The sequence below is a fragment of the Cydia strobilella genome, chromosome 25, assembly GCF_947568885.1.
Source record: "Cydia strobilella chromosome 25, ilCydStro3.1, whole genome shotgun sequence".
In the NCBI taxonomy this organism is placed as follows: domain Eukaryota; kingdom Metazoa; phylum Arthropoda; class Insecta; order Lepidoptera; family Tortricidae; genus Cydia; species Cydia strobilella.
This window is the reverse complement of record NC_086065.1, coordinates 4,833,919-4,847,429: the sequence shown is the minus strand read 5'-3', so window position 1 is coordinate 4,847,429 and position 13,511 is coordinate 4,833,919. Positions and strand designations below refer to the sequence as shown.

The window sequence follows — 13,511 nt, the reverse complement described above, 5'->3', positions numbered from 1 at the left end:
TAGATTGCATACTCAAATAAAATGCAATGTTTACTTAAACTGTTGCTGTACTTCATTTTATTTAAATTGCAACTTTTATTTTCTGACGATTTTTTAAAAACTTCCCCTTTTTCTGGTATAACATCGGTGACACGCGCTCGCGGCCTCAGTCCCGCGCGGGAGCTGGTAGAGGCAGGACGTTTGTTGATCGGCTCCGCACGTTGCATCGACGACGACGAAGTTATTTATCATTGTGTGCGTCGCTCGCCGTGTAAAAAGTTATATTTGTTTGCGTGTTTGGCTGTACTGTGTGCGTGTAAACTGCGACCAGAAACTTTAATCCTTGGGTTGTAAGTACTTGTTTATTAACCGCCTTCAAAAAAAGGAGGTACTCAGTTTGACCCGTATGTTTGTATGTATATGTATGTATGTATGTTTGTTCGCGATTATCTCGCATTTGGCTGAACCGATTTTGATGCGGTTTTTAGAAAAGTGTTCTGGAGAAGGTTTTAGTATACATAGAGCTGAGCTGATGCTGAACCCTGGCTGTACCTTTTGGAACGCAGGTTTAGTGCAACATAGGCACACGCTGTTTTGGTCTGTCTTGATGAGCAATTAGGAGAGCAGTACCCAAGATGGAGCTGATGCTGAACCCTGGCTGTACCTAGTGGAAATCAGGTTTCGTGCAACATAGGCACACGCTGTTTTGGTCTTCCGACACGTCTTGATGAGCACTTGGGAGAGCAGTACCCAAGATAGAGCTGATGCTGAACCCTGGCTGTACCTAATGGAACGCAGGTTTGGTGCAACATAGGCACACGCTGTTTTGGTATTCCGACACGTCTTGATGAGCAATTAGGAGAGCAGTACCCAAGATGGAGCTGATGCTGAACCCTGGCTGTACCTAGTGGAAATCAGGTTTCGTGCAACATAGGCACACGCTGTTTTGGTTATTCGACACGTCTTGATGAGCAATTAGGAGAGCAGTACCCAAGATGGAGCTGATGCTGAACCCTGGCTGTACCTAGTGGAACGCAGGTTTGGTGCAACATAGGCACACGCTGTTTTGGTCTTCCGACACGTATTGATGAGCAATTAGGAGAGCAGTACCCAAGATGGAGCTGATGCTGAACCCTGGCTGTACCTAGTGGAACGCAGGTTTGGTGCAACATAGGCACACGCTGTTTTGGTCTTCCGACACGTATTGATGAGCAATTAGGAGAGCAGTACCCAAGATGGAGCTGATGCTGAACCCTGGCTGTACCTAGTGGAAATCAGGTTTCGTGCAACATAGGCACACGCTGTTTTGGTTATTCGACACATCTTGATGAGCAATTAGGAGAGCAGTACCCAAGATGGAGCTGATGCTGAACCCTGGCTGTACCTAGTGGAACGCAGGTTTGGTGCAACATAGGCACACGCTGTTTTGGTCTTCCGACACGTCTTGATGAGCAATTAGGAGAGCAGTACCCAAGATGGAGCTGATTCTGAACCCTGGCTGTACCTAGTGGAAATCAGGTTTCGTGCAACATAGGCACACGCTGTTTTGGTTATTCGACACGTCTTGATGAGCAATTAGGAGAGCAGTACCCAAGATGGAGCTGATGCTGAACCCTGGCTGTACCTAGTGGAACGCAGGTTTGGTGCAACATAGGCACACGCTGTTTTGGTCTTCCGACACGTCTTGATGAGCAATTAGGAGAGCAGTACCCAAGATGGAGCTGATGCTGAACCCTGGCTGTACCTAGTGGAAATCAGGTTTCGTGCAACATAGGCACACGCTGTTTTGGTTATTCGACACGTCTTGATGAGCAATTAGGAGAGCAGTACCCAAGATGGAGCTGATGCTGAACCCTGGCTGTACCTAGTGGAACGCAGGTTTGGTGCAACATAGGCACACGCTGTTTTGGTCTTCCGACACGTCTTGATGAGCAGTTAGGAGAGCAGTACCCAAGATAGAGCTGATGATGAACCCTGGCTGTACTTAGTGGAACTCAGGTTCATTTATTGTTATCAGAACTTCCACCCTCTTTTAACCCCCAGTACCTACTGCATGTTAAACGTGTGGTAGCTCTGGTCAGGTGCCTGCTTCATCTGGCAGCCCTCCAGGTGTTCCAGGTCTTGAAGAACTTAACCTGCCTACAGCATACTCTACCAACTTCAGATTAAAAGAGTTTTACCCCTGATCCGATGCGTCCAGCAGCACTCCAGGTGTTCCAGGTTTTGAGCTGTCTCCGTCATACACTACCCACAACACGTTGAGCGAGTGTTACCCACCCTTTGCCCTTGACCCTTTGCACTCAGCAGCACTCCAGGTGTTTCAGATCTGGAGCTTTCCCCATCATACACTACCAGCGCCACGTTGAGCGAGTGTTACCCGTTACCCCTGACCCTTTGTACCCAGCAGCACTCCAGGTGTTCCAGGTCTGGAGCTTTCCCTATCATACACTACCAGCAGCACGTTGAGCGAGTGTTACCCCTGACTCTTTGCACCCAGAAGCATTCCAGGTGTTCCAAGTCTTGAGCTGTATCCATCGTACACTACACACTACCAGCGGCATGTTGAGCGAGTGTTACCCCTGACCCTTTGCACCCAGCAGCACTTCAGGTGTTCCAGGTCTTGAGTTTTCCCCATCATACTCTACCAGCGGCACGTTGAGCGAGTGTTACCCCTGACCCTTTGCACCCAGAAGCACTCCAGGTGTTCCAGGTCTTGAGCAGTATTCATCGTACAACCAACCACACGTTGAGCGTGTGTTAGAAGAGTGGAGAAGAGAAGAGGATGACTTTGGAAATAAAAATTATTATCACCCTTCCCAACGATTAAGACTATCTCCATAATATCAAATTCCATCCAAATCGGTTTTATTGGATCCCATACAAATTTCCATTACCCCCCCCCCCCCCCGTTTCTGGGGTAAAACCTATCCTATGTCCTTCCCCAGGACTCAAACTATGTCCATACCTCATTTCATCTTAATCGGTTCAGCGTTTATTGATTCTCCATACAAATTTCCACCCCCTTAAAGGGTGAGTTCTTGAATAAAAAGTATTCTATGTCCTTCCCCGGGATTCAAACTATCTGTATACCAAATTTCAACAAAAGGCTAGTTTCCCCTCTGGGTTGGAACGTTGGAAAGTCGGATCGCAGTCGCTTTCGTAAAAACTAGTGCCTACGCCAATTCTTGGGATTAGTTGCCAAGCGGACCCCAGCAGACTTCCATGAGCCGTGGCAAAAAGGCTGGGATAACGCGAGTAAGATGATTATATATATATAAGATATTGCCTTATTTTTTTTTTTCATTATCATCATGCTATATAATTTGTATGTATTATATGAATACATAGGTAAATTGTTAAGAGTAATAAACGATTATATCAAATATACCGAAAGTTTTATTTTAACCTAATTAAAGTTATAAAGTGACGCATAATGTTGCGAAAGTATCAATATTGTTTAGGCGGTCGCGTTGTTTCAAGCAGCGGCCGGCGTTCGGTTACTGTGTAAAAGTCGTATCTTCGCGCGTTTTCAAATCGACTACGGGCTCTTAACGCATATCAGTGAAAGAACATGGGTCAAAATCATATGAAAAAATATAATGCAAATAAAAAAATCATTTATCCATATTTAAATACATTTGAACGTATTTTTATAAAACTTCATTTTTAGTTTTAAAGTATGTCGATAGATGGCAGTGAATTTACTGTGATTACAAAATTTACTATGACTGTACCGCTCTATCTTATTATATCCTCTTTGGTAATAGGGTCCTGTTTTTACCCTTTGGGTATGGAACCCTAAAAATGGCAAAAAAATAAAGTTTGTTGTATGGGAGCCCCCGTTAAATATTTATTTTATTTTGTTTTTAGTATTTGTTGCTATAGCAGCAACAGAACTACATTATCTGTAAAAATTTCAGCTGTCTAGCTATCACGGTTCATGAGATACAGCCTGGTGACAGACGGACGGACAGCGGAGTTTTAGTAATAGGGTCCCGTTTTTACCCTTTGGGTACGGAACCCTAAAAATAATGCATTTAAGGGTTAAAACAGCTGCCGTAGTGTATTTGCGCTTGCAACGCCGAGAATGTCACAATGGGCGTTGCCAAGCATTGATAATAAACTGATATTAAATTTATTCTCTATGGCAGTCCGAGTATAGTGGTTCACACTTCCATTATTTGAAATTTCCAATTACTTAATGAGGGTCAAATTGAATTTAGGGCGGCTACAGATTAAGTGCCAGTTCCACCATCCGCACTTGACAGACTGATCAACGTCACCCGGCGCGCCGCGGCGGTTTCCTATGAAACTTTCCATACAATAAAATTTTGCAGTTTTTACAAACAGTTTGGTGCAACCGACCCTAAATAACAGCAAAATTAATTTTATCGGATGTTCTATTGGTTTACGTTAGTTACCAAGTAGCCAATAGAAAATAGCCCCGTATTCTTCCGTTTAAATATTCTGAGGGTACCTCCAAAACGGCTAACCACATCTACACTCCTAAATAAAAATAATCACTCGACCGCGCCTATAAATACGCAGCGCTCCGCGGCGAGCGCAGTCTCATATCAACTGCTGAACTGTAAACATCTCGCAATGACTGGCCGTGGCAAAGGAGGCAAGGGGCTCGGGAAAGGAGGCGCCAAACGCCACAGAAAGGTTCTCCGCGATAACATCCAGGGGATCACCAAGCCTGCCATTAGAAGACTTGCACGCCGTGGCGGCGTTAAGAGAATTTCCGGCCTCATTTACGAAGAAACTCGCGGCGTGCTGAAGGTGTTTCTAGAAAACGTCATCAGAGATGCCGTGACGTACACTGAACACGCTAAGAGGAAAACGGTCACTGCAATGGACGTCGTCTACGCGCTAAAGAGACAAGGCAGGACGTTGTACGGTTTCGGTGGATAGACTCGAATGTGATAAATTATTTATTGAGTTGATTATGCTTTGGTAATGTGAATGCTATCTGACAAGGCCCTTTTCAGGGCCGCAATTATTCGTGTTTCGCACAGACTTCAATCGAAACCATTCTGTCTATCCTTTTTACAGGTTACCACAGTACTCGTGGAGCTAATAACACTTTCAGTAAGAATGACATAAATGTGGTATCGCTCGGTGCCTACTTTTCATAAAACTGTCGAAATCGAAAGGGCATGTTGTTGGCTTCGGCTCCGCACACGCGTGCTAAGTGTCCAGTACACAATTCTCACGTGTACGAGAATTTGTTTTTCCCGTACAAGTGAGAATGCCAAGTACTTGGAGCGAGTGTGCGGAACAGAAGCTAACATTGAACTCCAGAGCACACCGGCTGCGTGTGCTTAGAAGTGCGCGCGCACGCACAAGCGGTGTGCACTCATTATATTACAACACGCCCGTGCACGTCTACGCACAAGCATCCGGTGTGCAAAGGGTGCCTAGCCAAGTTGACAATCGCTTGCGCTACGATAACGAAACTCTTCGTCTCTATATGCCAATAGGTACCTATTGTCATTCCTTCGTTCCTATTCGCATAGGTATTTCATTTCTTTCAATACGCTTGTTCTCTTTTATTTTTATAAAGAAATTATTAAAAATTTGTCATCTAGCCTATTCATGAATTTTTGCCATTGCAATAGTTGAGGTGTACACTGGGGCATTGTCTTGATACTTGATGAAAGAGGACTTTCGTGGGGGATAATTTTGGTGCCAAATCATTGTGCATGATTTTGTATACTCTCTCAGTGGAGATGCCTATCTTCTCAGCTATTTCACGCACCTTTATTCGGCGGTCGTCGAGTACGATATTATGGACTTCTTCAACAACATCCTCAGTAGTGACTTCGATTGGGCGACCAGAGCGTGGAGCATCATTAGTGGCGTAGCGTGACCCAATTTAGCCGCGGGCGAAAACCACATCGGCGAGGCCCTTTTCAATGTGTTTTCCCTAGGTAATGAAAAGGTTGGCTTTGCGAGGCCCCCCTAAGTGCGAGGCCGTGGGCAAAGGCCCCATTTGCCCAAGCCTAGCTACGCTACTGAGCATCATCATCATAACCATTTAACCATAAAATCATTTAGCCAGTTATAAATAATAATATTTTAAGTAATATTAATAGTAATAATAATATTTTTCTAAATCTTAATTATATTTTCTGACATGGGAAACATGGCCGAACATGTCATAGGTCAATGGACTTTTCGTAATTGTATTTTAATTTTTATTAATTTTTATTTTATTCTTAATTTTTAATTAACATTTTTATGTTTCACAGCTTTTATGAGCCATGTTGCTTGATAAATAAAGTATATAATAATATTAAGTGTCACGCGACTCACGCGTATCATCTACTTAGCTCCGGCCCGTAGATAATATTAATTACCAGCGGGCTTAGCACGGTAACATTTTTATTGCCTGTCACCATGCTTGTCACGTTCTAAAAAGTATGTAAGTGCGAAAGTGACAGGCATAGTGACAGGTGATAAAAATGCAACCATGCTGACACCGCTGCTTAGGCTGAGAAAGAGAAATCTTGTAGAAAATAATAATAATAAATAGTTGGTGCGTTAGTGCCGTGAACAGAATCAATTTCAGTTTTTATTGTGGCAGTACTACTGCAACCCTTCATAAAAAAAAAGTTGAATAACGGCACGAAATTCAGATTTTTCCATAGTTGTTAAAAATGTATAGGCGATCACAAGCTAAGCAATGGTTAAAGTGACAATTTGTTGTTTTTTTTGCTGAATTTTCGAAATTTTTCGTTTGAAAGATTGTGTCAGCCAGTGTTAATGCCATTTACCGAAAAAAGGTTTTATAAACAGTTCAAAAAAAAACAAACTTTTTAATACAGTTGCTCAAAAAGTGCTACTTTACGTAGCTGTTTAGCGTGCGGAAAGTTGGTTTTCGCGAACTAGTGCTTTTTACTTTTCCAATTTTTTTAAATTTATTCTTGTTCCAATTCATGACTACTTATTGATGAGTGTTAATATTAGTTTCCTTTAAACGTTGTAATCAACATAAAAACCTACTGTTATATTGAATATTGAATAACCGTTCTTAATAAGTTGTCTGAATGGAACGGAACGCCTGCCAAAGAAGAGGCGTTTTTTCTTTCTGCTTTAAGTTTCCAAAGGCAACAATATTCAATAGGTTTCAATATTGTTTTTATAAATGTACGATACACAAATAATCGTAATTAACGATATTTGGGTAATAGTACAGTGTTTTATATTTACAATTGCTTCTGTCTTGTAAAGAACATGCATTTAAAAAAAATCATTGAAGTGGGTTCAATAATAATAACACCCAGCTAAAGAAACACCTCTTCATAATGTCAATGTCAATGATGTCACAGAATGAATAATATAAAAGTATGGATGGTATAGAAAGGATCGCAATCTCTTATGGCAGAATTGTTGTAAAAGTGACCGCGTTAAGCTTTAAATAATAGTTCCTAATCTCTCCGGTGGCGCTAGTTAGGCTCTGGGACATGAGTATAACATGAACCATATAAGGCAATAAATAACCCGACCAAATTACGTAGGTTGTTTTTGGTAGTATTTCGGTGTATGGTGGCGCCGCCTAATTACTGTTTTTTGATGGACACTTTTCATACATAGAGATTTGGCTCCTTTATACAGTCTCCATGTATAAAAGTTTCGAATTCCTTACTTGTTGTTTTTCTTATTTATATCTCGGTACTCGTCAGGTAATGACATACTTTCCGCACTAGCATCGAAATGTACTATATTCTAACGGCCCTCGTAACTAACTAGGTAACTAATGTGGCTCGGCGACCCAGAGGGTCAAGAGCACGCCACTTCCCGAAAGACAGATAGAAAAGCCAAATTATTTAAGTGTAAAATAAGTACATACATAGTAAACTATACCATACATAGGTACACTATTGTTGCCAAAGATATGTATGTTCAGATAGGTAATATTTTTGAAAATCGTAGCAGTTTCGTCTGTACGCAAATTTCGGTTGATGGTACAATTTTTAAATTAAATAAACAACTTAATAACGGTACTTCAACGGTTACTAAGCGTTTGAAATATCAAGCGGGGCGGGTATTTTTACATTTGTTAATCTAATCTACCCTCAAACTGACAAAAACCTTTCCCGCTAGTCTTATAAAAGGCGAGTCGACTAAACCCAGCTTGCACAAAACAAGACAGCGATTTAGAAGCTTGTAGTTAGGTTAAGTTAGGTTAGGTTAAGTTGGGTTAAAAACAATATCATCATCGGAATGTAACGAAATAATTGTAGTTTGATAAGACAAGACAAGGCCCTTTTCAGGGCCGCAGTTTTTCGTGTTTCGCACAAACTTCAATTACCTATTCACTACCTCAAAATATTAAGAAGAACCCGCCATCAGTGGTGGTGCATCAAAAATATTCCAATGAAGTCCAGTCGGAGCTGATAAAGGGCGTCTACCACGGCGAAATACTATAATATTTTATGTTGATGCCTGGAGTATAAAATATTATAGTATTCTGCGTTCCCACCATAGACGTGCTCGATTTTGACGACCGGTCTGGCCTAGTAGGTAACTGGGTAGTGACCCTGCCTGTGAAGCCGATGGTCCTGGGTTCGACCGGTAAGGGCATAATATTTATTTGTGTGATTTATTGAGTACAGATATTTATTCCTGAGTTATGGGTGCTTTCTTTGTATTTAAGTATTCATGACGATATTATGGACTTCTTTAAAAACAACTTCAGTAGTGAATTCGATTGGGCGACCAGAGCGTGGAGCATCATCATCATAACCATTTAACCATAAAATTATCATTTAAAAAGACTTAATTATAGGTAGTTGGTCAAGCATATCTTGTCAGTAGAAAAAAGCGCAAAATTCAAATTATCTATGGGAAAATAACCCTTCCCGCCTACTTTTTTTAAATGTGCCGCCTTTTTCTACTGACAAGATTTGCTTGACCAACTATATCTAACGGCACTCGTAACTAACTAGGTTACTAATGTGGCTCGGCGACCCAGAGGGTCTTGGCCTCCGAAACAAGAAGCACGCCACTTTTCCCGAAAGACAGATAGAAAAGCCAAATTCTTTAAGTGTAAAATAAGTACATATACAGTAAACTATACCGTACATAGGTACACTATTGTTGCCAAAGATATGTATGTTTAGATAGGTAATATTTTTGAAAATCGTAGCCGTTTCGTATGACTTACGCACATTATTTTTAAATAAAATAAACAACTTAATAACGGTACTTTAACGGTTACTAAGCGTTTGAAATATTAAGCGGGGCGGGTATTTTACATTTGTTAATCTAATCTACCCTCAAACTGACAAAAACCTTTCCCGCTAGTCTTATAAAAGGCGAGTCGACTAAACCCAGCTTGCACAAAACAAGACAGCGATTTAGAAGCTTGTAGTTAGGTTAAGTTAGGTTAGGTTAAGTTGGGTTAAAAACAATATCATCATCGGAATGTAACGAAATAATTGTAGTTTGATAAGACAAGACAAGGCCCTTTTCAGGGCCGCAGTTTTTCGTGTTTCGCACAAACTTCAATTACCTATTCACTACCTCAAAATATTAAGAAGAACCTGCCATCAGTGGTGGTGCATCAAAAATATTCCAATGAAGTCCAGTCGGAGCTGATAAAGGGCGTCTACCACGGCGAAATACTATAATATTTTATGTTGATGCCTGGAGTATAAAATATTATAGTATTCTGCGTTCCCACCATAGACGTGCTCGATTTTGACGACCGGTCTGGCCTAGTAGGTAACTGGGTAGTGACCCTGCCTGTGAAGCCGATGGTCCTGGGTTCGACCGGTAAGGGCATAATATTTATTTGTGTGATTTATTGAGTACAGATATTTATTCCTGAGTTATGGGTGCTTTCTTTGTATTTAAGTATTCATGACGATATTATGGACTTCTTTAAAAACAACTTCAGTAGTGACTTCGATTGGGCGACCAGAGCGTGGAGCATCATCATCATAACCATTTAACCATAAAATTATCATTTAAAAAGACTTAATTATAGGTAGTTGGTCAAGCATATCTTGTCAGTAGAAAAAAGCGCAAAATTCAAATTATCTATGGGAAAATAACCCTTCCCGCCTACTTTTTTTAAATGTGCCGCCTTTTTCTACTGACAAGATTTGCTTGACCAACTATATCTAACGGCACTCGTAACTAACTAGGTTACTAATGTGGCTCGGCGACCCAGAGGGTCTTGGCCTCCGAAACAAGAAGCACGCCACTTTTCCCGAAAGACAGATAGAAAAGCCAAATTCTTTAAGTGTAAAATAAGTACATATACAGTAAACTATACCGTACATAGGTACACTATTGTTGCCAAAGATATGTATGTTTAGATAGGTAATATTTTTGAAAATCGTAGCCGTTTCGTATGACTTACGCACATTATTTTTAAATAAAATAAACAACTTAATAACGGTACTTTAACGGTTACTAAGCGTTTGAAATATTAAGCGGGGCGGGTATTTTACATTTGTTAATCTAATCTACCCTCAAACTGACAAAAACCTTTCCCGCTAGTCTTATAAAAGGCGAGTCGACTAAACCCAGCTTGCACAAAACAAGACAGCGATTTAGAAGCTTGTAGTTAGGTTAAGTTAGGTTAGGTTAAGTTGGGTTAAAAACAATATCATCATCGGAATGTAACGAAATAATTGTAGTTTGATAAGACAAGACAAGGCCCTTTTCAGGGCCGCAGTTTTTCGTGTTTCGCACAAACTTCAATTACCTATTCACTACCTCAAAATATTAAGAAGAACCTGCCATCAGTGGTGGTGCATCAAAAATATTCCAATGAAGTCCAGTCGGAGCTGATAAAGGGCGTCTACCACGGCGAAATACTATAATATTTTATGTTGATGCCTGGAGTATAAAATATTATAGTATTCTGCGTTCCCACCATAGACGTGCTCGATTTTGACGACCGGTCTGGCCTAGTAGGTAACTGGGTAGTGACCCTGCCTGTGAAGCCGATGGTCCTGGGTTCGACCGGTAAGGGCATAATATTTATTTGTGTGATTTATTGAGTACAGATATTTATTCCTGAGTTATGGGTGCTTTCTTTGTATTTAAGTATTCATGACGATATTATGGACTTCTTTAAAAACAACTTCAGTAGTGACTTCGATTGGGCGACCAGAGCGTGGAGCATCATCATCATAACCATTTAACCATAAAATTATCATTTAAAAAGACTTAATTATAGGTAGTTGGTCAAGCATATCTTGTCAGTAGAAAAAAGCGCAAAATTCAAATTATCTATGGGAAAATAACCCTTCCCGCCTACTTTTTTTAAATGTGCCGCCTTTTTCTACTGACAAGATTTGCTTGACCAACTATATCTAACGGCACTCGTAACTAACTAGGTTACTAATGTGGCTCGGCGACCCAGAGGGTCTTGGCCTCCGAAACAAGAAGCACGCCACTTTTCCCGAAAGACAGATAGAAAAGCCAAATTCTTTAAGCGTAAAATAAGTACATATACAGTAAACTATACCGTACATAGGTACACTATTGTTGCCAAAGATATGTATGTTAAGATAGGTAATATTTTTGAAAATCGTAGCCGTTTCGTATGACTTACGCACATTATTTTTAAATAAAATAAACAACTTAATAACGGTACTTTAACGGTTACTAAGCGTTTGAAATATTAAGCGGGGCGGGTATTTTACATTTGTTAATCTAATCTACCCTCAAACTGACAAAAACCTTTCCCTCTAGTCTTATAAAAGGCGAGTCGACTAAACCCAGCTTGCACAAAACAAGACAGCGATTTAGAAGCTTGTAGTTAGGTTAGGTTAAGTTGGGTTAAAAACAATATCAACATCGGAATGTAACAAAATAATTGTAGTTTGATAAGACAAGACAAGGCCCTTTTCAGGGCCGCAGTTTTTCGTGTTTCGCACAAACTTCAATTACCTATTCACTACCTCAAAATATTAAGAAGAACCCGCCATCAGTGGTGGTGCATCAAAAATATTCCAATGAAGTCCAGTCGGAGCTGATAAAGGGCGTCTACCACGGCGAAATACTATAATATTTTATGTTGATGCCTGCGGTGTCAGCATGATTGCATTTTTATCACCTGTCACTATGCCTGTCACTTTCGCACTTACATACTTGTTAGAACGTGACAGGCATGGTGACAGGCGATAAAAATGCTACCGTGCTCAGCCCGCTGGAGTATAAAATATTATAGTATTCTGCGTTTTCACCAGAGACGTGCGTGATTTTGACGAACGGTCTGGCCTAATAGTGGGTACTGACCCTGCCTGTGAAGCCGATGGTCCTGGGTTCGACCGGTAAGGGCATAATATTTATTTGTGTGATTTATTGAGCACAGATATTTATTCCTGAGTTATGGGTGCTTTCTTTGTATTTAAGTATTCATATATATATATACAAAGAAACCCTGTCAGGGTTCATGCTTCACATATTGTTATTTTATATTTATTATGTTATTATCCCGTTCGAATCCCGGTAAGGGCATTTATTTGTGTGATGAGCACAAATATTTATTCCTGAGTTATGGGTGTTTTCTTTGTATTTAAGTATTTATATATATCGATGTCGAAGTACCCATAACACAAGATTCATAACAGTTGTCCAATGCAGTAGTGTAGCAAATATCAACCTAGATACATTACATATGTATATAAAATAAAACAAGTAATACCTGCCCACTGGTCTTCTTTGCCATTTACCGGAACTTCTCTCTATCTTCTGCATATCTTAGGGCGTTTCAATCTATGCTTATTTATTACGAAATGGTACTTTTTAGGGTTCCGTACCCAAAGGGTATAAAGTAATACGTGACCCTATTACTAAGACTCCACTGTCCGTCTGTCTGTCTGTCACCGCTGTATCTCTTGAACCGTGACAGCTAGACAGTTGAAATTTTCACAGTTGTTGTATTTCAGTTGCCGGTATAACAACAAATACTAAAAAGTACGGAACCCTCGGTGGGCGAGTCCGACTCGCACTTGTCCGGTTTTTCTAACCGTTAGAAAATGTTACCCATTTATACGTTAGAATATAACGTATAAATGGGCATTGAGGCATAGGTACAGTCGCCATCAGATACATCGGAGCGGCCGAGGTGCTCAAAAATATCTGAACACGCACTCTAACGCCTTTACAATAGAGGCGTGCTCAGATGTTTGTGAGCACCTTGGCCGCTCCGATATATCTGATGGCGACTGTACCTAATTTTCTTACTACCAAACATTAAATAAAACTTCTTTACTTACCAGATACGCAAATAGTTTATTTCGTTCTAAGCTGACCCTTTGTATCGTTTAGTGGATTGGTGAAGGTTTTTACTAATGTTCATAAACCTAAATCTAAAGGTAGCTAGGTATACAGTTTAGCATCAATACCTACCTATTTACCTTTCAAATTCAACATTGCGATTTAAATAAAGTAACGGTACATTAACGGCTAAGCATTAGTGTGTTCCAGCGCGGGTAGTTCAATTTTCAGAAAATTAATCTACCCTCATTTACAATAAAAATCTGCCACAATAGTGGGGACGA

At 40.5% G+C, this 13,511-nt stretch overlaps 2 protein-coding genes across 2 annotated transcripts in view; both read left to right on the top strand.

Annotated features, from left to right (window-relative positions):
- Window positions 1-13,511, top strand: part of LOC134752890 (histone H3-like) — a 115,691-nt gene that overhangs the window by 101,404 nt on the left and 776 nt on the right. The window lies entirely within an intron of this gene.
- On the top strand, window positions 4,539-4,978 carry LOC134752954 (histone H4). The gene has a single exon (XM_063688734.1). The coding sequence runs from the start codon at window positions 4,582-4,584 to the stop codon at window positions 4,891-4,893; it is 312 nt and encodes a 103-aa protein (XP_063544804.1). The 5' UTR covers window positions 4,539-4,581; the 3' UTR covers window positions 4,894-4,978.

Bases quoted from the DNA above. Each gene is read 5' to 3' on its own strand.
- LOC134752954 (XM_063688734.1), top strand. From the start codon at position 4,582: ATGACTGGCCGTGGCAAAGGAGGCAAGGGGCTCGGGAAAGGAGGCGCC.